Raw genomic sequence first — 23,138 nt, forward strand, 5'->3', positions numbered from 1 at the left:
CTGTCTTAAGTTTTTAGTTCACACTAGCTTACGTGTATTTTACTGAATTTGATAAAACTGTAGATTTTTTATGTAGAATTATTTGAGGGTGCTTTTCTGTTTATTTTTTATTTTTTTTATTTTTTTTTATTTTTTTCCCCTGAGATCTGAGTAAGTATTCTCAGCTAATTATGATATGAATTGCTTCGGTGGAGTTATAGCAGTTTTCATCCACTGGTAATTGCACTGTGGTTCTCTTTGACTGTATGAACAGTTGTAGAGAACAGGGTTAACAATAGCATATTTATAAATCCAGCCCTAGTCATAGGGTACCACAGAAATGACTTTGCACAATATAATGCAAAGGGAATAAAGGTGACCAGGACACTTTTGCTTCATACTTTCACATTAAAAAGTTATGTGGTAATTTAATCTGTAGTTGCGTACTGATTAAGAATTGGGTATAAGTTGTTGGTATTATTTTCAAATTTAATTACTTTCCTGTTTATTTGGGCAGAAATAGGAAGGATTACAAAACCAATTTTGCAAAATGGTTTTGATGCTTTTCTAATACTCGAGCAGAGAGAGTGTCAAAATAGGACTTCACATTTACATGGATGGTTTTCATTATTAAAAAAAATTATTTTGAATGATGTAAGGGACCCTAGTACTCAGCTCTTGATTGCAGGCCAACAGTTGCCACAGAGTGTGAAACAATATCCTGATACTGTCACATTATGGTAGGAAGTTTTTCTTTTTATGTGAGTGGCCAAGTTAGGTTAACAGGTTTCAGAAAAGGTAGTAAATAAATAAGTTGTCCAAAGCTGCGCAGTTACTGTTGTGAGTTATAATGTGAGCAGGCCTTGACCCTCTGGGAAGGTTGAGAAAGGCTTGCAATGTAATTAAACAATCTAGAACTGGCACCACCGAACTATATAATTGGTTAGGTGAGCAGCTTGCTTCCCCGAGGCTTTCAAGACACCATTGCACCATTGTTGTAAATGAAAGGATAAAAATGTACAACGTGAATTTTCCAGTTTTGTTTTAAAGGTAGCATTATTTCATGATTCATGATCAGCATGATCCAGAAGCATAATAACTAGAGAAAAAATGGATTTCTGCTGTGATATAGCTGAAGGGAAAAATAGCTTGTTTTTTCAGCTGATATTAAGCTGTGGTCTTGTTTTCACTCTCAATATCAAGGGGCAGGTGTTAGTACAACCAATTGGTAATATGTCCAGCAGCAGGGAGGTGACCTGTGGTAGTGCTGGACCTGCATTTGCGGCTTCAGCCATACAAATGGTTCACATCTCCGCATGGCTAATGAAGTTCAGTTTTTGATAAAGGAATGAATTAGTTGAAATGCATGTGCCAGAAATGGATTTAGCTTTGCACACTGAAAGGTTAGTTGCTGCAGTGTATCATATTCTGTGAATGCATATGTTCTTTGTTTTGTAAGCATTAGGATTTGTACATACATGGAAACATCTGTGCAAACTGGTGCACTTAGTGAAGCTCATCAAGGTTCATTGTTGACAAAAAGGCTTTTTTTCCTCCTTAAAGGTTGGAAAATAAAGTCAATTAGAGCAGTACAGGCCTGTTTACTTTTAAAACTGGTTTAGGCCCTCAGCTGATGCCTGATGTGCATCACTAGAGTTTATGCAAAACATCTGATCTTTTTGTTGTCCAGTGTACATGAGAGAAAATTGAGATTGGATTGAGTTGTTGCAGCCTGAATGGGTGTGCTGGGACCATTTTCACCATGCTTCCTGTAAGAACCCAGTATCAGTCTGGTAATTGCCCTTCCATGTCATCTGGACATTCCTGATTTGTGATTCTGGGGAGAGAGGATGGTGTTGGCTGATAGCTCATCCTTCTTTTTCCAGAACTTCTCAGCTGCAGCTTTACATTTTTTTTTCCACTTGCTCTAATACACATTTTATGTGTCCATTCTATTACACTGAAAAATGTTAGTCAATAATTATTTTGCATGCTGAAATTGAAAGGAGAAAACACATATAATCACCATTTTTTATTTAAAATCACAAATATGATGGTGTTGCTACTGAGGGAGCCATAAATGTGGATGGAAAATGGATGTAAGTGTAAAATTCAGATGGAAATTTCCCCAGAAATCGGTGTGTAGTGGCATTCAAACTCGCAATTAATCAGATGTATCCCTGCCTTGAATCACATCCTGCGTGTCTACCCGAGCGCAGGCATTTCCGTGCCTCCCTTCAGACAGGCTATTCCAGAGGGATTCCACATAGGTGTGGTGCAGGACTGGCTGACCCTGCTCTTTCTCGGGGCAGGAATGTTTTACATTGTCTTCAGTGCAAGCAGAGTTAGCTTCTTGCTTTCAAAAAATGCATGATGAGATCCCGAGTATCTAGTTTATGAGATTTGAAGTGACAATTTTAATTACCTTCTAATAATTGAACTACTGAATTCAGAGAACTAAATCAGCAACCTCTACTGTGTAACTGCATTTATAGTATATGCTGTAAAACCGATGAAGATTTAATGATTAAATAGAAATTTTTCTGCTTAAAAGTAGCAGCAACTACCTTATCCCAGCATCACTCAGGCACACTACAAATAAGATCAGGATAATAAGACACAATGAAAGGCTGGCAAGATGCCTCTGCAGTTCCAGTGCCGGGGCTGCAGATGCAGAGGCATTCTGATGACTGACCTCCATGACAGAGCTGCGAGGCTGTACAATAACTGGGAAGTGGGTCATTCCTCAAGCAGTAGATCTTTGTTTTCAGCACTGAGTCTTTGTACTGGACCCCTTTAACGTCCATGTGGATCTCCCTGCATTTTCACTTACCTTTTCCTCTAGTATTTCTGAGTGTCGCAAATCCACTGGTGGATTTGAATGCCATCATTTGCTGTGATTTAAAACAGCAGATCAGCCTGGTTCAAATATTGATCTTGCAGTAACTCAGATTAGGCCTTTACCTTTTCTATATTCCTGATGCTGTTCCAGGGTTCTCCTCCCTGTATGTAGTAGGGAAGAGTGCCTGTAGCTTGATGAGCATCTTCAGGTTTGAATACTTGTGAGAAAATCTGTGCTAAACTAACCATAAAATTGGAGCTTAGAGTTAACTGTAAAATAAATTAAAAGACCCAGCAGACTGCTAACATGAAAAGAAAGTGGGGAGGAATTCACTCCCAGGAGTATTCACAGATCATATCTTCCTGAAAAGCAGAGAACAAGAGCTACCCAAAATGTTTTGGCTGTTTTTTTTTTTTTTTAAGAGTCTTGAAGTTTATCATCAGCCAGGAGCACGGGATGTTTTTCCCAATGCAAAATTTTGTCAGTGCTCTGAGCGAAAAGGCGCTTTTTTGACAAAGAAGTATCTCATGCTTCGGAGATATCTTCTTCCTTGTGCCTGCCTGGCTTATAGATGACTCCTGTATTGTCTTCTCCCCTTTTGCAGCTGAAACGAAAACAATGTATTAAGATATTTGAAACTACAATGAAGGAAAAGCACCATTGACTATTTAAAATATCTGTTACTCATGCATTAAGTTTTATTTCTCTGTGTTGGGGAAACCGTCACAGTAAATTACTGTTACAAATATTTTAGGATAACACATTTTGATGTGATCAACACAAAGTTGATGCTGATTTGAAAGGCATATGAACATGCTATAGGAAATTTGGTTGAAAATTTGGTAGGAAAGATTAATAGTCTTTCTTCCAGAATGTGACTTTGATGGAAACATTCTGGCTAAATTATCTGTCAGCGCATGTTTCTTTCCTTTAAATGGCGTGACCTTCAGAAGGGGTTTTCTTTAGAAATTAATTCCCTTCTTGTTTCACTTACTGTTCCAGGAAAAAATTAAAGAATTCAAAGAGCACTTAAAAGCAGCAAGTCTTGCAAAAAAAGAGCAGGAAAAAGAACAAATGGTAGTTGAGAGCTGGAAAAATCAGATAAATCTATTACCTAGCTAGCATGCTTGTCCCATTTAGTCTGGAAAGGGACTCTTATTTCCTAGCTTTTGCTTGTGGGAGCAGTGGGTAACTAAAGTGTGACGTGTTCTTGTCTTCTCTGGGTCGTTCCATACTCTTCTCTGTTTCTTGGCATTTTATGTTTTAAGGTTTTACATGGACATTGTTAAGGTAATTATCTTTAAGGTCAAAGCAATCAGGGGACTAATGTTATTAAATGGCAGAAGGATGGCCATTGTGGCACAAAAGTCACTGCAAAAATAAACCCTCTAGCCATTTTTTAGCCCTTTTTTTCTGGCAGTGAGATAGGATTAGTTTGGAGCATATGATACAGGAGAAAGAGCATCTACCATGGCAACAACAAATCAAAGCTTATAGGAAGAGATTGTATCTCTCCTAAAATATCCACCATTTCCATTGTAAAAATATGCTGAAGTTTTAAGACACACAGGCGCTTCCTCATGTCAGAACAAGGATTTCGTTTGACTTATTTTTCCCTGATGTGACTAGAAGGGTGTCTTACCTTTTCCTTTGGAATAGCCAGAAGGCTACTGCAAGAATGATGACAGCTCCCACAGTGGAAGCTATCACAACAGAAACAACAATACCTAGGAGAAGATGGAAAACATACGGAACAGTTAATTTCATTTACTTTAGAGGACAAGGTTGGTCTCTAGTCAGTCTTAATGTTTTAGTTCTGTGCTGCTGTGTATGAAGGCCCTGTAGTGGATAGCTTCGCACAGATACATATTGTAAGATCCTAATCCCAAAACTGGATTTGCAGTTTACAGTTCTGTGAATGTAGAGCTCCACTGATGTCACCAAGCCATAGCGGATCAAAAACTCCTTGTACGCTATAATATATACAAGAGCATAAGCGAATTCAGCAACTATGTCCTGGCATGTGAAGATGTCAAGTTTGATGCCCGTGTTTTTTTTTTTAATTTTTCCTTTCATGGCAGAACATCATCACTGAGGGGTGGCTGCTAGAGCGGTGTGTTTGAGAACGGTGCTTGAAGAAGGCAAAGAAGGTAAGAATGAATTCAAGATATAAACAGTTGATCTTACCTTTGCATTGAGGTGTTAAGTATTAACATTGTAATACCATCTTTAATAATGATCTTCAGATATGTTCTTGACAATGAAGTATTTTGACTTGTTTTGACCTTGCCAAAGAACCTGAAGGTAGGCAATCTTTTCTTAGCTCCATTTTTATAATTAATTTACACACACTTTATTAAGTTTTATCAAATGACTGCTTCTAAGCATTATGAGATCCCTTTCATTTATTGCATTTAAATATTTTCTCATATTAAATAAGCTGTGGAGAAAACAGAAATGCAAAGCCTGGAGCTTATCCTTAACCCACAGGGTGCTTATATTGAGTCTTAGTAACTGGAAACTTGTGATGCGTGGATTTTAAGAAGAACTGTGCTATAGATGGGAAAGGGAAGTTTCAGAAAAGTAAGAGTTTCCAGTAGACATCAAAACATAATTAGAAAAAGTTTGTGATTTAAAGAGAAAGGGTAGGGACAAGTTTCGGGCCTTAAATAGCTGTGTGATGGGGGCAAGAGTAAGCATAATTCCATTCAGTATAGTCCTGTTATTCAAAACTAGATGCCAGTTGCCATGTAGCTGGTGGGCGTTGGAAGGCATGAGCATTGTAATGAATTTCAGCTGCATGTGAAACTGCTTTGATTGGAATATTTGGCAGGCAAAATACAGTATAAACATATTTGAGTGTTGCTGAGCAATCCTTTATTGTTTGAGACGCTTTGAAATGTAGTACTTCTTAATAGTTAACATGAAGTTAGTTTTTATTTATCAGTGCCAAAACGTAGCTGGCCAAGGGCTTCAGTCATTTATATTGTATGTACAAAGCAGAGCTCAACAGCCCCATCTTGCGGCTTGTACCCTCAGCTGGAGAGGGCAGCCCTTAGCTTTGACACTGGAAGTCAGGGAAGTTGCCCCGAAGGAAGAGCTGCTTTGGTAGTAGAGTCCTGGAGCCTGCAGGAGGCTTTGTCTCACAAATCTCTGTGGTCACCTGGCCCAAGACATAGTTGTGTGTCTCCTGCCTTTCCTAATAAACACCAGCTGCTGGTACTTGCGCACAGCTGGCTGTGTCAGGCTGTGTGCTTGCAGCTGGCAGGCAGCTGCACTGCACTTGGGCTTGGGCAGGACCCTTCCTCCTCTGAGGTGAGGAGCTGCACCTGCGAGGCAGCCTTTGTGACAGGGGCAGGTGGGATGCACTTGAATGCAGCGTGGGAGATTGCAGGCATGATGAATACCTTTCCTGAAATGGGTAGAGCATTTTACTCTGGTTCACTGATAGAGTCAATGAGCTTTTGTAATTAAATGTACTTAGCCTGAATGGGGTTTCTATTAAAGGAGCACTGAGCAATGTCTTCCGTAGCCATAGTGACCACTTTTTGGGCGAGAACAGCAGCATGGGCAATAACCAACACAATTCAGCTGCAGTAAGTCATGCTAGCTTTAAAGATTCGTTGGAAATGCCTTTATAGCTGGTGTCACCTCTGTATGAGAGCCAAATGATGTGGCTTAATAGAGGGAGAGCCAAATATTATTCTTGGCTTTGGCACTGCTTCACAGAAACAGTTTTGAGAAAGTCACATCTGGGTCAAATTTTCCCCCACAGATAGAAATAATAATACTTACAGTATTCCTGTGAAGTGTTTAGGGATTCCTGGATGAAAAGCATGCTGTCTGATTTCCGATTACTGGGATCACAGATTGTAACTAAATATCATTTAACTATGGAGTGTGATTTACAGAGAAAACTAGACAGGTGCTGAAAGGTCAGGTTACAACACAGATGGAAAATCGCATTTCTCATTTCTGCATGACCATTATTCGGATCAGAAAAATCACTGTTACACAGATGCTGTTAGCAAGCCAACAACAATACACATGGCTAGCCAGGCTAGCTCAAACTGTTAAACTGACCGAAAGGCTTCAGCTGTACAGAACAGGTTAGTGTTTGGAATGACAGGAGGTGGTTGTTCTACTGGGCATGACAAAGGCTAGCATGGTCTTCCTTCTCCTATGGCCTTCCCTTTGATCAAAACACAAGGGATACATGGAATTGGCTTCCCTCAAACCCCTTGTGAAGAAAAGGCAACAAATCCAACTGCAGGAAAGAGACTGCTATGATTTTGTAGCAGTGAAGGGTAGTGGCCACTTCAGTACTACACAAATGATGGTGCGTTGTTTCTTTATATGGAAGCACTCATGCAACTTACCTTCTTGGAAGGAGATGAAAACCAGTCTTTCATCAAACTTCTGTACGTGGCGAAAATTATCAACCATTTCTAAGGGTTCTGGGTCGTCACTCTCTGTGCAATACATGGCTGTTTCCAGTGCCCGTAACTACAAAGGGAAACACCCATTCAACTCTCAGAACACAGGAAGATCAAGCTCACAAAGGATGAGTATTTGAAATCAGAGGAAGTCAAAGGGAAGGAAGTAATTCTTAAATTTTTCTTATGGCCCGTCAGCCCAAATACTGAATAATGTGTACACAGTGTGACATCTCCAAATGCATACCTATATTTTGTTGTCATTCTGATTAAATTAACCCTCAGTAGTCATTGGCTTCTAGGAAAATCAGATGGGGAGAGAAAACATGGTGGGTCTGTGCTACATGTTCTGCCTAACAGTCTAAATCCCAAGCAGAATTAAAAGCTACTTCATTAAAGGACTCTCTATTTTAGTAAAGATGTGATCTGGCAGAATGAACAAGGTTAAAAACTTTCATAACAAGGAGCACATATTAATTTGTCAGATATTTTGGTATTGATTTTCACCTTCATGTTTATAATCAGGTAAATCAGAAGACAGTGTTTGGGAGTCTATAGCCTATATAATTATCAGTTGGTGACCATGTAAGGATTAAAAAAACGGAAAAGCAGAGAAACAAGTGTTGGAGAAAAGCCGGGGATTTGGACTTGACAAGAAGCTTTTTCAAGCTTTTAGAAACTAACATCTACCCAACCTACCAACCCTATGGCAGTCATGATCCAGAAGCACTTAAAGGCTTGATGGATACAGTTCAGCCATGAAACTTGAGCCAAAATAATCTGATAGTGACTCATGGGGCGATTCAAAGCAGCAGGCAAGTGTGTAGTGAAAACAGAAAAGAATCTCCCTTTACTGTGATTTTTTTTCAAGTTGATACAATACTAATATGTATTGGAACATAAGAGAAATCCAGGAAATTAGAATATGTATTTACTGGTCCTTAGTAAACATCAATCAGAAATATGCATGGTATATTTAAACTTGCCTGTTCTTGAGAAATTTTAACAGGGTGTCGGAAAACAGTCCAGAGAACACTAGGGTAGCAAGGAGGAGTTGTCAGGGATCCTTCATACCGATAATATTCATCCAGCCTGTCGGGAAGCAGTTCCTGAATATTGAAACCAGGAACTTGGACCATCTGATCTAAAAAGAGGATTTGTGTTAAATGTTGTGTCATTATTGCACAGATTTCAGATTCTGATTAAGTGATTTTGTTTTTTCGGTAAGCATGGTATTTTCAGTCATATCACTAAGAAAATAAAACACATTTTAAAAGGTGTTATTCCAACAAAACAAGGAAATAGAGCTTTTTAGGTTTCCTGTACAAACCTTGACTAGATATCAGAGTTCTGTAAAATGAACTGTGAGTATGTCAACCAAATAACATTGTATGTGAGAAATAAGGGCCAGTCAGAAACACATTGTGTTAAGTGTTTGTCTCATGCTAACAATACTGAAAGTCACAGAAATGCACTGAATTTTAAGTCTTCTGGGGTTTATAATAGAGGTTTGCTTACAATTCCTGGACTGTTTATTCAGTCCCTTTCGGGGTGATACCGGATGCTCTTAGTCCCTCTCAATCCATAGCCAGTTTATAGCCACTCACCCTTGTATTTCACATTCCGGAAGTGCTTGAAGATCTTTTCATATGTTGGGTTGAAAGGTCCGATCTGTAACGAGCAGAGCGTTAGCAGCTGTGCAACCCGCCACAGGCCGAGTACAGAGCTTTGCTTCTGCATGCAGCAGGTAGCAGTGAGCAACTCTACCACGAGGGAAATGTTTCCCAGTCCGGACACGCATGTACTAGCTTGGCCTAATTCCTCTTTTTACCCAAAACGTTAGTAGTATTTCCAGAATCCTAGCAATGTTCTTACTGCTCTGGAGGATATTACTGCTGCTTTAATGTGTTGCTGTAGCACATTGTGCCTTAACGATCACAGCAGAGACCTCTGGAGACCGGCTGCCTCTGAGTGTTCAGCACTCTGCACGCCTGGAGAAAAGCCTTTTCCTTAAGAGCCTTGTAGACCTATGCTCTCTGCCCGCAGGCTTCACAGGTCATCCGCTGCTTACTAGTCAAAGCCACAGTTTTCCACCCACAAATGATTTTTTACTCTGCTGCTCCTCACACTTCCAGCAGGTAAAGAATGACACTATTGGGCACCACAGGGCCTCGACTCTTTTTTCAACCTCTCCCAGCAGCTTTTGGGTTTAATAATCAATGCCTTTTTATATGAATATTCTGGAGTTGGTGTTTAGCAACTCCCCTGACAACCGAGCATAGTAAAAGAGTGTCCTTAAATCAACTCTAAAATACACCAGCTGCCTGAAAGTTTTTAGCAGAGACCTAATCTCCAGGCTTAGCAACTTTCTCTTAGTTGGATTTTAAACACTAACAGTTAGTGGGGGAAAAGAGCAACCTAAAATCTTAATGTTCTCGCCTAGAATAATATGCAATTCTCTGAAACTTTTCACAGTTCCAACTTCCAAAAGAGCTAAAATATGACACAAAATAGTTGTCAGAGCCTTAGGGGTGGCCTAGGAGGTGGACTTGGGTGATACCCATTTGCAGTGGGACTCGGTTGGCGAGCTGGGATGTTTGTCCCCTGCCCGGAAGCTGGGCCTGGCAGTGCAGTTCACAGCCAACACTGAGAAAGCCCCTGTCTTGGTGTGGTGCGTTGCACAAGATAGAGCTGCTTTCTTACATTTATTCCTTTTGCTTATGTTTGAGGAGCTGTTTGAGACCAGAATGCTTGTTCTGTGCTCGCCCTCTCTGAGCTAGAGCTGTATGTAGTAGGCTCTATGTAGCAGGCTGCCACTGATTGCTTCCTGCCTGACTAACTTTAGAGGAGGGTTCCAAAAAGAAATCTGTCCCCTTTTTAGAAAAGGGATCAAAGAATTATAGAGAAAAGCACATTTTTCTTCTATTTGCTGACCATCTCCGCTGTGTTAAACTGCTTCATCTGCAGTTTTAAATACAGGAGCTTTAAATTCACTGTCAACTATTATTTCATAAAATCTACCAATCCTTAGTTTGTAAATTAATTTAAAAGTGGATTCAGCATATCTGAAGTTAATTTGCTGAAAAATACAAGGAAATATTCAGAATCATTCCTTTCCTGTGTACCCATTTATGTATGTTTTGATGGAGTCTGGCCATTTTTTGTGAAATAGCAAAGGAAGTACATGTGTTCAGGATCACCACTTTTCATTAATCTAGGTATTTTTATGCTTTAAAGAGCTCTGATGCTTTACTTAATGATCAAAAGTGTATTAAAAATAAGAAAGTCCTACATCCTACCTCAAGGAGAATAGCCAGAACCGCCAGTCCATCCGCTTTGTCCATTGCTGCTGTTATATCCGGATATTTCTCAGAGTTGTAATGTACAATATGCAGCTACGAAGAAGGAGATGGAGATAGGATATTGTGGTAGCACTGCTCTTTCACTGACTGATAAAAACCAGTGCCATCTTAAGCCAGGACAATACCCTTTTTTTTTTAATGTTTTCCAGGCAGTAGTAGCAAAATACCTTCCAGAGGAAAGTGGCATATGCTGGAAGTCCCTCTGCTAGCCCCTGTCTAGCTGGTTTTTCCTTCCTCTCCCTGTGATGGAGAGGGAAGAGGATCACTTTAGTTCGAAGTCGTCTTGATTGTATTGCCAGGGCTGGTCAATGTTTCTGAAACAGAAGCACCTTGGTACTCTCAGGGCTCACTGATGTTTGGAAAAACTGATGTTAAATGTAACTGGAGAAGCAGCAGATTCCTGAGAGGTTTTATGCAATCAGATTATTTTGACTGATTTAGTTTCTTGTTTAATAATTTGGCTTATGCATCCAATAGATGCTGCTATTCCTAATCTGTTCCTAAATCCTTGACATAGGGTTAGAAAAAAAAAAAAAACAGAAATGAAAAGATCTGTGAAATAGTTCTTTGCTGGATAGAAGAAAGTGAATAAAGACACAGGGAAAACATTTCAACATGTCATTTAAGCCCACTGGAGCCAGTGTTGTGTTCTGTTTACAGAGAAGAAGCAAGGGGTCAGAATTTAGCAATTTGCTTGAAACTGTTCAGTGACCCTTTGCCAGCCCTAGGTTTAAAACCTAGCTTCTGACTCCCTGAAAGTTTGTGAAAACTCATGGAAGTACAAGGCAGCCGTCCTTCCCTGAGAACACTGCAAGTTTTTAGCATATATCCAACTTATGGGTACTTTGACAAGGATCTTGCAGCCTTTTACAGTCATATACCTAAAGTAAAGATCCCACGTGGAAATGGAGAGACTCGCCCACCCTTCTCAGTGCATTTCGCTGACGCGCACTCCCCTCACCTCGGCTGCGAAGTGCTTCCCGCCCACGGTGTGCTCCGAGCCTTCCGACTTGTTGCTGTTGCCCCAGTGCAGGTGAAGCTGAGACGCTGTATATTCGAATGGGAGGTTTCTGATGTACATAGTGGGTGACAGATACATTTTCACTGTAAGGACATCAAAACCAGATGGCAGGAGATGACACCACCACTTTCAAGCACTGGCTCCACAGAACTACTGTCTAGTTGTATTATATATAGGAAAGAATAAACTGTTAGATTCCTTACTTGGAATCCATCTCAATGTGCAGTTGAAGATAAATATTTTCGTTGTCTTTAAGCCTTTCTAGGCAATTCAGGAGAGTTGAAGAGTGTTCCCTTCTTTTGTTTCCTTTAACTAACGGAATTAAGCATGAGAGTTGCTGCTAATGGAATTCTTTCTCTTCCCTGAAGAATGCAAAATTACTTGAGTCTCATTAAAGAGAGTTATCATAAAAGTACTGAAGCAGAACTGAGGCTAACGTGCCTTCTTTTGTGTAGAAATTGCAGTAGGAAAAAATCTGAGTTGTTCTCTTTTCACTGTTAGTCTGGTACTTCATAAAGCAACAGCTTATATAAAGAATAGATCAATCTCGTAGTAATTTATCTTTACTGGTTTCCAGGGTGAATATATTTCATTTCTGGAATGTGCCAGGCAGGGGAGAGCAAGACTTTACAGGGGAAATGGGGTTCAAAACCTTAATAAAGGAGCAACTGCTGGCATATGTATTCTTCAGCTAGTATTATAGAGCTTTTTTTGAGCTCTGCTGTTCTCAGTCTAGCTGAAGTGGGTAATTGTAGCTGGCTGTGAGGCCATTACATTCTTTGTATATAGGAATGCCTGATAGCACAGTACTAGATGTCCTGCTGATTTCCTCTCTAGCTGTAAGGGAAGATAACAGCAAATGGTGTAATGATCACTCCAACAGAACCAGTGCTTATTACTCAGAGCAATCAAGCAATCGGATCTGAGAGAGTGTTCTGGTTAAGAGTGGGCCACATGTTCCCTGCCTCCCAGCAGGACACTCATCTGAGAAGCAAATTCCCATTTTAGGAAGTTGGATTTTCTGGGGGTGGATCTATTTTTTAAGAGGAAATGCTAGAATTTGTGGTATTAGGGACAAAATCTGAATATCTTCATGATCTAGACTCTGAGAGGAATGTGTTTTTCCCGTGTGGTTGTATCACAAGGGACAGGCTCTCAGTGTTGTGCTGTTGTTTCCACCTACTTTTTCGTACCTTTAAAGGCCGTGGTGATGATGCTTCCAGCTCTGCCTTGCAGTGGCCTAATGCATTCAGCTTTGACAGTACAATCTTTCACTAAGCACTCAGACTCTTAGGAAAAAGAAATTCCCGAATTCTGTGTTCTAGACCTTCCATTTTTTTCAGTACTACTAGTCCAAAGCGACTCAGTTTTGGTGGAGAAATTAGTTAAGATGAGGAAAACCAGGAACCATGCTCTAAGAAATAGGTCTTTACCTGACAAATGGACTCATGATGTTGTACAGAGCAGGTTTACCCCACTGAAAGAGTAAGGAAAGAAAGTTTGCCTGTCGAGCATCTTCTGGCAAGGCATGCGAGGGAGAGGCAGGGGCTGTGTGATAGAGGAGGATACACAGGAGGAGAACCTTGTACCTGTTCTTAATTGGAGGTCCTCGTATGTTTCAAGAAGAAAAAAATGGTGCTGCTAGCTTATTGGTATGTTATGTTGATGCATTATCTAGTTAGACCTTTATGTGATTGCCTCCTCTTTACTTTTATCTCCTATTCTGGACACTTTGATTTGATACTGCAGTGGAGGGTGTGGTTGTAAGCTGTTTCTAATTATTTTTGTATCTTTTTGATCTATCTGTCTTATCCTTCATTATAGGAGGTTTCGGCTTTAAGTCAAAGGAACAGAATGATACTCCTATCTGCATTTTATTTTTGCCCTAAATTCAACTGAGGCACTCTGATTAGACTAGAGTATCAAAGAGCCATTGCATATATATTTTATCAGTTTATCTCTTCCTAAACAAAACTACAAAGGCAGGTTCTGTTTTTGAGTGCTTGAATCAAAGGGACAAGAAAAGCTTTCAAAGACTCAGGAATTAATTTTGTGACCTGCCTAGAATTCATTTAAAAATCACAGTTTTTCAGTTCTGCTTATGACAGGTCCATTTGTATTTAGTACATATCCAGATTTAACCTGTTCTTTTGGGTGCATATATGCTGATGCAAAGGCTTCACCTATCTCAGTTTAATTTCAATGGGTAACCAAAGTCGTTCACCCATGAAATATAAAATTATGAACTCCAGTGACACTTTCCTTCACAATCTTTTACTGTTATTAAGTTTCCTTACCTGAATGACCATTATTGGTCAATGTAAACTGGTCAGTGGAAGACACATTATAGCCTATAAATTCTAAAGGCAAGAGCTTAGAGTCGTAGTGGAGAATATCTTTGTGAAAATCTATTGGTGACTGGAATACTCCTCCACAAAATGGGTATTTCCTTGGCCAGGCTTTCTCTCCATCAGGACCTGTGCAAATTAACAGAGAGACAGGTTTGTCAAGCTTTGGTGTTGTCTGAATCTTCCCTGAGAAACAGTAAAAAACAGATAAGCATGAGCTCTTACAATCAATCTAAAAAGTCCTGTGTTTGAGCCTTTATCTAGAATTTGGAAAAAGAGTCTTTTCTAAATCTTGAAGATTTTTTTCTACCGCTCTGCTTTTCACAGTTTCATGCTTCCAGTATCTCACTAGGTAGAAAAGGGCTAGATTACTGTAATAAGATGCGTTTGCTGCCTGAGAAAGTGTCACCAAAAATCTTACAAAGAGACACTTTATATCAAATTTCTAGACAGTTTTCTGACCTTTAATTTCCCAGTTTGTTGGCAATTACTTATTACCAAACCACGAAGTGTGGAAATGATGTGGCAGAGTTTATTGCATTTTGGTGGTTGGAAATGGAGTTCAGGCATGATAATGCTGTTTTCTTTGGGGTGCAAAAGATGCAGGTATTTATGAAACCCCAAATTATCCTTTAAATTCCATTTCATTATTCACCTACTGAACCTTGATTTTTTTGACAATCGCAGCTGCTTTCTGGGTTGTACTCTTTGGGAACTCAGAAATGATAAGTATGGTAATTTGACCTGCGGTAGCTTGCTGAAACCCTTGTGAAACTTCTCTTCATCTTAGTCTTTTGCCCCAGCTAGACTCTACAAAGAAGAGATAATATCGAGAAACTGTTCATTGTGCCTTTGATTTAATTACACATTAATAGCTAGCAGCTGTGCTTAAGCTGTAAGCTGAGACCACTGAGATTTAAATGTCAAAAGAGGTACTTGCAAGTTGTGTTTCTCCCAGACATCGAAGATTCATTGTGATTCTTTCTAAGGTCTTTCGGGGTCACCTGGTCTGGTCTGTACAACACAGGCTATTGGGCCCCCTTGGATTGATTTCTGCTTTAATGAGGCTGTATCTTAAGTCAGGGAAAAAAAATTAAATCTTGTTTTAAGTACTGCAGGTAAAAGATACTGCTTAACTGCATGGGGTAATTGCTGCTCTTGGCAGCTGGCCTTTTAGTGTGAGTTTGACTAGCTTTGACTTTTAGTTAGTGTCTGCTTTTAATCCTTGCTTAGTAATTGAAGAGCATCCTGTTACCATGTTTGTTCTCCTCATGGAAGTACTTACAACATAATCTCTGTTATAAGTACTTACTTCTCCTAAGCTAAACAGAGTTCTTTGTGTCTTTTGTTAGAAGGCTTCTTTTCCAGATCTGTAATATTTTTTGTGTCTTTTTTGAAGTCTCTTCAGTATGTTAACATCTTCCTTGAAATGTCAGGATCTCATGTTCCATCAGGTAGATGGCAAAGCAAGTTCAGAGCTTTTCTGAAGGGGAATTAATGATCAGGTGAACATTAATGGAACTTACTTTTGATGTGACAGAGTTTCCAAGGATGTCAGTAAAGGGAGAGAATCTGATTTAAATGTAGTACATATGACAAAAATTATAAGTTCAGTTTTGGTGTTCAAAGACCACCAAATTTACTTGCTCGTGAAAGCTCTTTAAGTTTATTCAAGACACAGGTTAGCCCATGATGTTGTTTGCAGTGTGGATGCACAGACTCAGTCAGTGCTTTTCAGTATAAATAGGCTCTTATTGTTACTGTAACTTAAGTGCTTGGATACAGTTGACTGATAATCACTGCAATTTCTCTCCTCTTTGATCTTCACAGTACTTACTATCTTATTTACTACCTTAGTTATTTAAATTCTTTTTAAAAGCTAATAAGTACTGTGCTGACATTAACTTTATGATCATCAAAGCATTTATAACACAATATGTTATCACTTGTGCAAGCTGCGAGGTCCATGGCATAGTGCTGCAGTAGCAAAATAGTTTATTAGAGAGACCAGTAGTATCAAGAAAAATAGCTGAAAAGCCTTTACTGTAATAAGATTCCAGTAATTTTGTAAGGGTCTCTTTTTACGTCCACTGATGAGGTAGTGGGTTTCCAGAAAGACTTTCAAGGTGTATCGTAGGTTTGGACACTTGATAATTCAGTAGGTAATTTTTAATTGATGAATAAGATAGAAGCCTAGTCCAGCTGATGGAAGCCACCTCATGAAGTATAATGCCCTTGTCAGTACTATTTTTGGTGCAATGCATATCTTCAGGAGTTGGCAGGATAATACTTCTTACCAACATCCGCAGTTCAGAAGGGAAACTTCTGCAACTTCACAATAAAGTGATGTAGTTACTGCAGTCTTAACGCACCATAATCTCAAGTAGCTGTCATCCTTTCCTTGATACACACGCACAAATCCACCTTCAGCCCACTCAGCTGTGGCAGTTCTTGCTCGTTTCCCACTTCTGCTCAAGCAACCCAACTTTTTTTTTTTTTTTGTACTAAACCAGTTTTTCTAGAAATTCAGCCTTTTTGTCATGTAGTGTTGCTCATTTTAGTGCCTCAAAACTCTTGTCTCAAAGCGCTGAGCTCAATGCAGCTTGTGTTTGCATATATGAAATTAGGATTTCCATGGTACATAAACCACACAGCTGGAAGGGATCTCTGAGCCAGCTCTCCTGAAAACAAATGATTGATTGTGAACCAGATTTTCCTTCTTCTGTGCCAGTACATTTAGAGAAATTCAGTGGAATTCACATTTTGTTTACAAAAGCTCTGTCTGATCACTATTGAATGAAGAATAATATGTGGATACACTCAGATTGGCCTGTATTTCAAGTCCCATAAGGTATTTACATGAAGGGTATTGCAAAAACATCTTAATATTTCATTTCTTCTTTTTGTGTCAACAGTTATGACAAAGGGGAAGGCCCAGGCCTCTCAGATGATGTTTTCTTCCCTGAGGATCCTGCCAGGACTGCGTCAGCAGAGTGTAACTGTGCCAGGGGCCTGTCCCACCCATCCAACACGTATTCAGCTCTTGCACTGAGTGATTAAGGCACAGAGATGCCAGTATGGGTGGATGCCGGGAGGCATATCCTGGCTGGATAAAAGAAGGAAAAGGCAGGTCTGTATAATGCCATTATTACAAAGAGGCTTTTGCACTGATGACTAGTTAATATTCATGTTGCTTGAGTTTCTGGTGGGGCATCCAAGATCTCTTAGGCTGAAGTAAGCTGTGCTGTAAAATGCACAGGGTCAGTGAGACCGGGAATGCCTGTGTGGTATTTTGTGGCCCTGCAGAGCACTCTGTCCCAGGTTCCAGCCAGCTGGAAGCTGTGTAGCTGCAGTGAGCTTAGGGCCGAAGCTGAGTTAGCAATGAAGGCTGAGAGACTGGGCTGTGTGCCACAGTAACGTGGCCATGTGTTGTCTGTTTGGCTCACAGCGCAGGCAGAGCTCCCTTCTTTCTACATGCACATAGCCAATATGCATAGATCGTCCACATATCTGTGCAGAGAACAGCTTGAAATGTAGAGGAATTGGCAAGTGCTGTAGATGTTGCTGCTACTCCATTACAAAATTGTACAGGTGCTGTACCAGAATCTGGGGGATGTTCTAGGGTGTTTGCTAAAGCTGGCATTTCCTAAAAAAAAAAAAAAAAAAAAAGGGCGGCAGGTGCTCTGCATCTCACTGCATTGAAGCTGAGCACCTGGCAACAATAAAACTAAAGAGTTTGCAGCTTTAATTAGGCTGTTAACAGCAGTCCTGGTAGTGTCTAGGTTACAGATATCATCTCCTCACATGCTAAAGCACATTATTAATTCTGCTGCTTCTATTACTTTTAACTTGTCTATAAAACTAGGCAATGTCCTAGCTGTTCTCTAACTGGAGCTAGAAACTCTTTTCTTGGGATACTTCTCAGTCTTATGCTGTTTCTCTGACTTTCACCAGAATAAGCCTGGTCCTGAAGCAGAGCTGCTTTCATTAGCATTCATTTTTGAGGTCAGACTTTGTAGCACAATGCCCTGTAATTTTGAGGCTGATCCTGTTTTTGTCTATCCTCAGTGCTGTATGGAATGGTGCCCCCGGTAGAAGCTCACACGGAGGCAGGAACTTGCAGAGTGCCAGACCTGCTGCAGCTCACTGCTACCAGCATTACACACTATGTATGACACACCTTATTCCTTACCTACCCATGTATTAGCAGTAGTAGTAGTAGGTAACAGTAATGGTGATTGGAGACAGAGGCCCCCTTTCCAAAAACACTTTCTGTGTTTCGTCCATGCTACAGAAGGTGAAGCTGCCCACCAAAGGACTCAGAGCAAGCCCATCTCATGGGCCCGGCACCAAGCCCACTGCTTCTCCCAGGCACACGTACAGGAACACTGAAGTCAGCAGAACAAATGGCATAACTACACTTTGGCTAAGGAAGAGGCAAGCAGATAAAGGTAGCCTTTTTGTTTATTGTAGCTAATGCAGTAGTTTCCATTGTAGCCAAGCCAAATACCCAGTTCTTTACAAAGTTTGTTCTGAAAAGATAGCTGTGCTATATCAACATTCAGCTCTGCATATTGTCTTACTGAGCAAATAGGCCTCTCATTAACAAGGGATGTTTCAATTTCTCCTCCACCCTGTACCTTGACCCTCATCTTGATATCAGTGCTGTGCTGTAAAGGCTTCACCTCCTCTCTCTTCTATTGCCTTCATTTTAGTGGGTGGCACCACAGAGTGCTGCAGGAGTAAAGGTAATGGGTGGGAGATGTAGGCTGTCCTGATGAACCATGATCAGCAGGAGAACAAGAGGAGCAGCCCTTCTCTGGTGTTAAGGACAATCTGTCTGATTTCTGTTTCTCTCCATGCAACATTTTACCTGCTCTTTATTCCAGATGTTTGCAAAGAAGAGTTTTATGTGATTCAGTGCCACTTTAGTCTTTTGAGGTTGTTTTTATCTGGATATTTTTTTAAAAAAGTATTTGAGAGAAAAAAAAAAAAGTGGTCTGTGAACCTTTCCTTCATCCTGCAGTATGTGCCAGAAATCAGACTGCAGCATAGAAATGCTTAACATTTCAAATGTCAGAGAGGGGATCTTCAGGGAGCAGAGTCTCCAGTGCCGTGATCCAGGTGACACTGAAATGTCGGGTTGACAGGGGGAGCGATGCTCTTTGCAGAGCTAGGCTGGACTGTGCTACTGCTCTCTGACTGGTGAGGAATCAGAGGGCTGCAGGGAGCCTCCAAGTTGTGGGGCTCCTCTGGGAGCTCCTCAGTCCTCTGAGGTTCCTGTCATTCTGCAGGGCAGCGGAGAGCCCGCTGGCTGCCTCCCGCTCCTCCAGGCATTTAGCTCTGGCAGATAAATAGCAGATTTGAAGACAACCGATTGAAACCTGGCTAAAGATCCTGAACCCTCTGGGTTCTCATCAAGATAAATTTGGCAATTAAAATACAAAACAAAGCCACGACCTATGTATGAATTAGTTACTACTTACCGATATAAGACCATTTTGATCCTGTGGAAAACAAAAGGAATATTACTGTGAATATTTGAAATCGAGCTTGCTGTATTGACATTAAAAAAAAAGCCACTTAAGCCCATCTATTAATTTTTGCAATACTTGACTCTCTAGTCCATATTGAGCAGAAACATGAAAGTTTTCACAAGTTATGAACCTTTCTAACCAAAATGCTGGCTATAATTATCCCTGTGCTCCTGCCTCTAGGGTTTGACACTTTTGTGGACACTTAAATGATGCGGACAAACTTCTGTGGGTCAAATTTCTTTTTTGGGATTGCCACAAACATGATTTTGTAGGTATCACTGATTTTCTCTGGTTGGGAAAATGAGAAATATAAGCAGGGTGTAGTTATCACCACCCGAACAAACCTAGCTGGGGAATTTTCAACACACCAGTAGTTTGCTGGCTGAGAAATGATGGACAGTCCTTGCTGCACACAGGCTCTGGGATTTGCTATATGAAACATGTAGGAAATGCCTGGACTTTGAAAAAAAGGGAATATGGTGTGTGACCCCACATAGGTCATGAGAATCGTGGGAACTGTAGTGAGTGTTACAGTGACTAATGATCAGCGTGCCTTGATTGCCTTAGGAATTGGGTCATTGTCTTTGCATGCTCTTGGAAGTGCCATGCTTTACTGAAATATTCTTATTTATTTATTTATTGGTCCTGGAAATGTACTTACAGTCATTCAGCTTGCTGAAGAATTACAGGCACTTGCTCTAACTGACCTGAATGTTTTTGATTTTCAGAGTAACACAAATCTTTGCTTTTCCCAAATTGGATGTTGTTTCCACCCAGAAAATAATCCTGACTTCTGAGCCTGCAAACATGCTGCGTGCAGGCGTATGCGTGCAGCCGTGCAGGCATTTCTGTAGCCTCAGACACACATTTGTTTGGTACATGGTATTTGGCTACGTTTCCTGGACTCTGAAATGTAGTCCCAAGTAAGGCTCTTCACTACGGAATGCAGTGAGAAATATTTGGGGTGAATCTGTGGGGCTGTGCAAAGCAGCTGCACTTTGCTCTTCTGTGTCGAACAGGGCTGGGAGCATGAAGCTCCCTGGCTGCGGTTTGTCAGGACCAGTGAGCCCTGCTCTTTGTGAATTATCAGACAAGCTTTGTGTAATCATCCTGGCTGAACGCCCTGTGTGGCTGTGTAGGAGAATTCATGCTCTGTCTTGGATTTCAACATGAGAAACCCCATTCTCCATTCCCTCTTTTATCTCTTGCTGATGTCTTTGGATGTTCTATGGTCAGCACTTTCTGTAGGTATGACTTCGATAAAAGAGGGCAACCCACTGTCAGCAAGTTTTAGAAGTCCCACATCCTCATCTAAGCAGGCTTTGAAGAAATGTTGGTTTAACTACTGTTAACTACACTCATGCTCTTATTTCGCACTGAAATATATACAAACTGTCAAAACTATCCTTTTTTTTTATAATCTAGAACAACCTTAAAGAAATTTCAAAGATTTTCACTGTTTGGGGCTTTTATCCCAATTGGAACAAAAATACACAGAAGCTTAAAGTCTTTTGTGAAATTACATTTTCTTCAGCCCGTGATGATCCGTAATTCGCCATTTTGCCTTTACCGCAGAGCACAGCAGTCACGAGCAGTGTAGGCTGAGTCACTCAGCACTGCGTCCTCTGGGGCGCAGAGGGCAGAATCTTTTGGCTCTGTATGAGCACATCAGATCTGCAAGAGTGATTTGCTGCAATCCTAAGGCTGTGGGCAGCTTGACACAGTCCCCCAGGGCTGGATCTGATTCATATGTTGTAACAGTCTGTGCTTTTGTTACTTCTCTGGCTTGCAAAGAAGTCTAAGACAGGTGGATGCTGTAGCTCTTACAGCTTCTTGTTACCAGGAGTCTAAATCTAAACCAGGAATTGTCCAGCTTTCCCTTCCGAATGTGTCATAAGAGAGGTCTTTTCTACAGGCACTTTCTTTTACAAACCTGCGTGTTGTCAGAGAGGTTATTCTGGGAATCACCAAGCCTCTGGGAGGCTGTCCCTCAGCTGGGAGATGCTGCTGGAGAATGCAGGCATTTCTCAGAAGAAAGAGTCCTGAAATAAGCTGGCCTAAAAAGTTTGAATTCTGCCTCTTGTTAGCTGGTGCTGAAAACCTGGTGTAATGCTTGTCTTGGCAGGGCTGCTTATGACACTGACTGCTCTGGATTATTCCTGAGCCTTCAGGATTTTCTTCCCATGAATATAGGTGCCGAGTAGGTCCTCTCTCACACAGTGATTCTGCCTCACATCCTATAATCACACTGGCTGGATTATAATCATCCTGAATGGGTAAAAATTGATTATAATCAGCTCGAATGGATGAAATTAACTCCTATGAGAAGAGTGAGGGCCGCCCTCCTGAAACAGCTCCTGTTTAAATACAAAACAAGGAGGTTGAGTAGATGAGAAATGTGGCACCTCACAGTGCTTCTCTTTAAAACTAGCCTCAAAACTAGGCAGGGTGGAGGGGAAGGGTGATGCTCCCCCGAGCTCCGAGAAGGGCCAGACTGTGCTTCACTCTACAAGAAGCACACAGACCACACAGCCAGACATACCAAGCGTGCAGGGAGCCTATGAGCTAGATCACAGGACAGATTTGTTGGTGTTTTTTTTTTTCCCTGCATATATCAGAATACCTGTTCTGAAAAGCTGGAAAAAAAAAAAAAACCCTCCAAACAGCTGCAAACTGCAATGATGTACAACTATGAGCATGCTGTAGAAATAATAATAAAAACTCTCCCCCAGTCTTCTGCTTACATTAGCACCCCTAAGTTAGGAATGACAGTAAAAAAGAAAGCTGAAAGACTTTACCATTCAACGGCGCTTGCACTGACAGTTGTATCTTTAGGAAGAAAATAAGCACAGCAGCAGCAGTGACTATATTGAAGCTCTTGGCTGACATCTCAAGGAAAGACTTATAATATCCCAGCCACAGGTTGCTCTGCACTCTGAAGAAATTCCCTTGTAGATAGCTGGCAAAGAGAAGACACAGAGAGGAGCTGCTAATGAGTTATTGCCCTTCTTTCTCCTTCTTTTTAGCCCTGCTTTTTATAAAGCTTCTCAGACTCAACCCAAAACAAATGATGTAACCAGACCTGCCCCTAGGTCAGAGCACCCTCAGCAAACTGGTCCCCGCCTGCGTTTACCCCCATTCTGTGAGTCCTGGCAGGGCAGGCTCTGCTGAGCTGAGATGTGGCGCTTCAGAAAGTCTTCAACAGAGACACAAATGCTTAAAAAATGTGTCCATGCTCTTCTGGGCCATACCACAGAAGTGGTTTTCTAGCCTGGTCAGAGGAGCCACTGTTGTTCCATGTGATTTAGCATAGTGGACCACTATGGGGCCTGGAGGGAGAGGGGCCAAGGGAGGCTGTGGGGGCCACCCTGGGTGCTTCCCACAAACATCCACCCAGCTGGACAGGAAGGGATTTTTTTTTTAATTCAAAAGCACCTGAATCAGAGTGTATGACGCAAGGAAAACTGGCAAATCATGAAAAAAAAATGGCCCCAGAGGCTAATGTTGTGAAAAGTATGTGTATGGAAAGGGGAAAAGATGAAATGGAGAGAGGGAAGGGATATATGTGATGCCCTGTAAAAAACTCTGAAATCCAAAGGTACTGTGAAGGGCT

The 23,138-nt window shown here is 40.9% G+C and overlaps 1 protein-coding gene across 1 annotated transcript; it reads right to left on the minus strand.

Moving 5' to 3' along the window:
* Window positions 1–3,346: 3,346 nt before the first annotated feature.
* CA12 (carbonic anhydrase 12) lies at window positions 3,347–22,414 on the minus strand. Its single transcript, XM_010219558.2, has 10 exons — window positions 22,324–22,414; window positions 19,475–19,495; window positions 13,938–14,117; window positions 11,581–11,723; window positions 10,557–10,652; window positions 8,865–8,928; window positions 8,244–8,401; window positions 7,201–7,327; window positions 4,464–4,548; window positions 3,347–3,425 (listed from the first exon to the last, which is right to left on the minus strand). Exons 1-10 carry the CDS (start codon window positions 22,412–22,414, stop codon window positions 3,347–3,349), a joined length of 1,044 nt encoding a protein of 347 aa, XP_010217860.1.
* Between the last annotated feature and the right edge of the window lie 724 nt (window positions 22,415–23,138).

The sequence above is a fragment of the Tinamus guttatus genome, unplaced genomic scaffold (assembly GCF_059628265.1).
Source record: "Tinamus guttatus ecotype Peru unplaced genomic scaffold, ASM5962826v1 Tinamus_guttatus_pri_ptg000004l, whole genome shotgun sequence".
NCBI lineage: Eukaryota > Metazoa > Chordata > Aves > Tinamiformes > Tinamidae > Tinamus > Tinamus guttatus.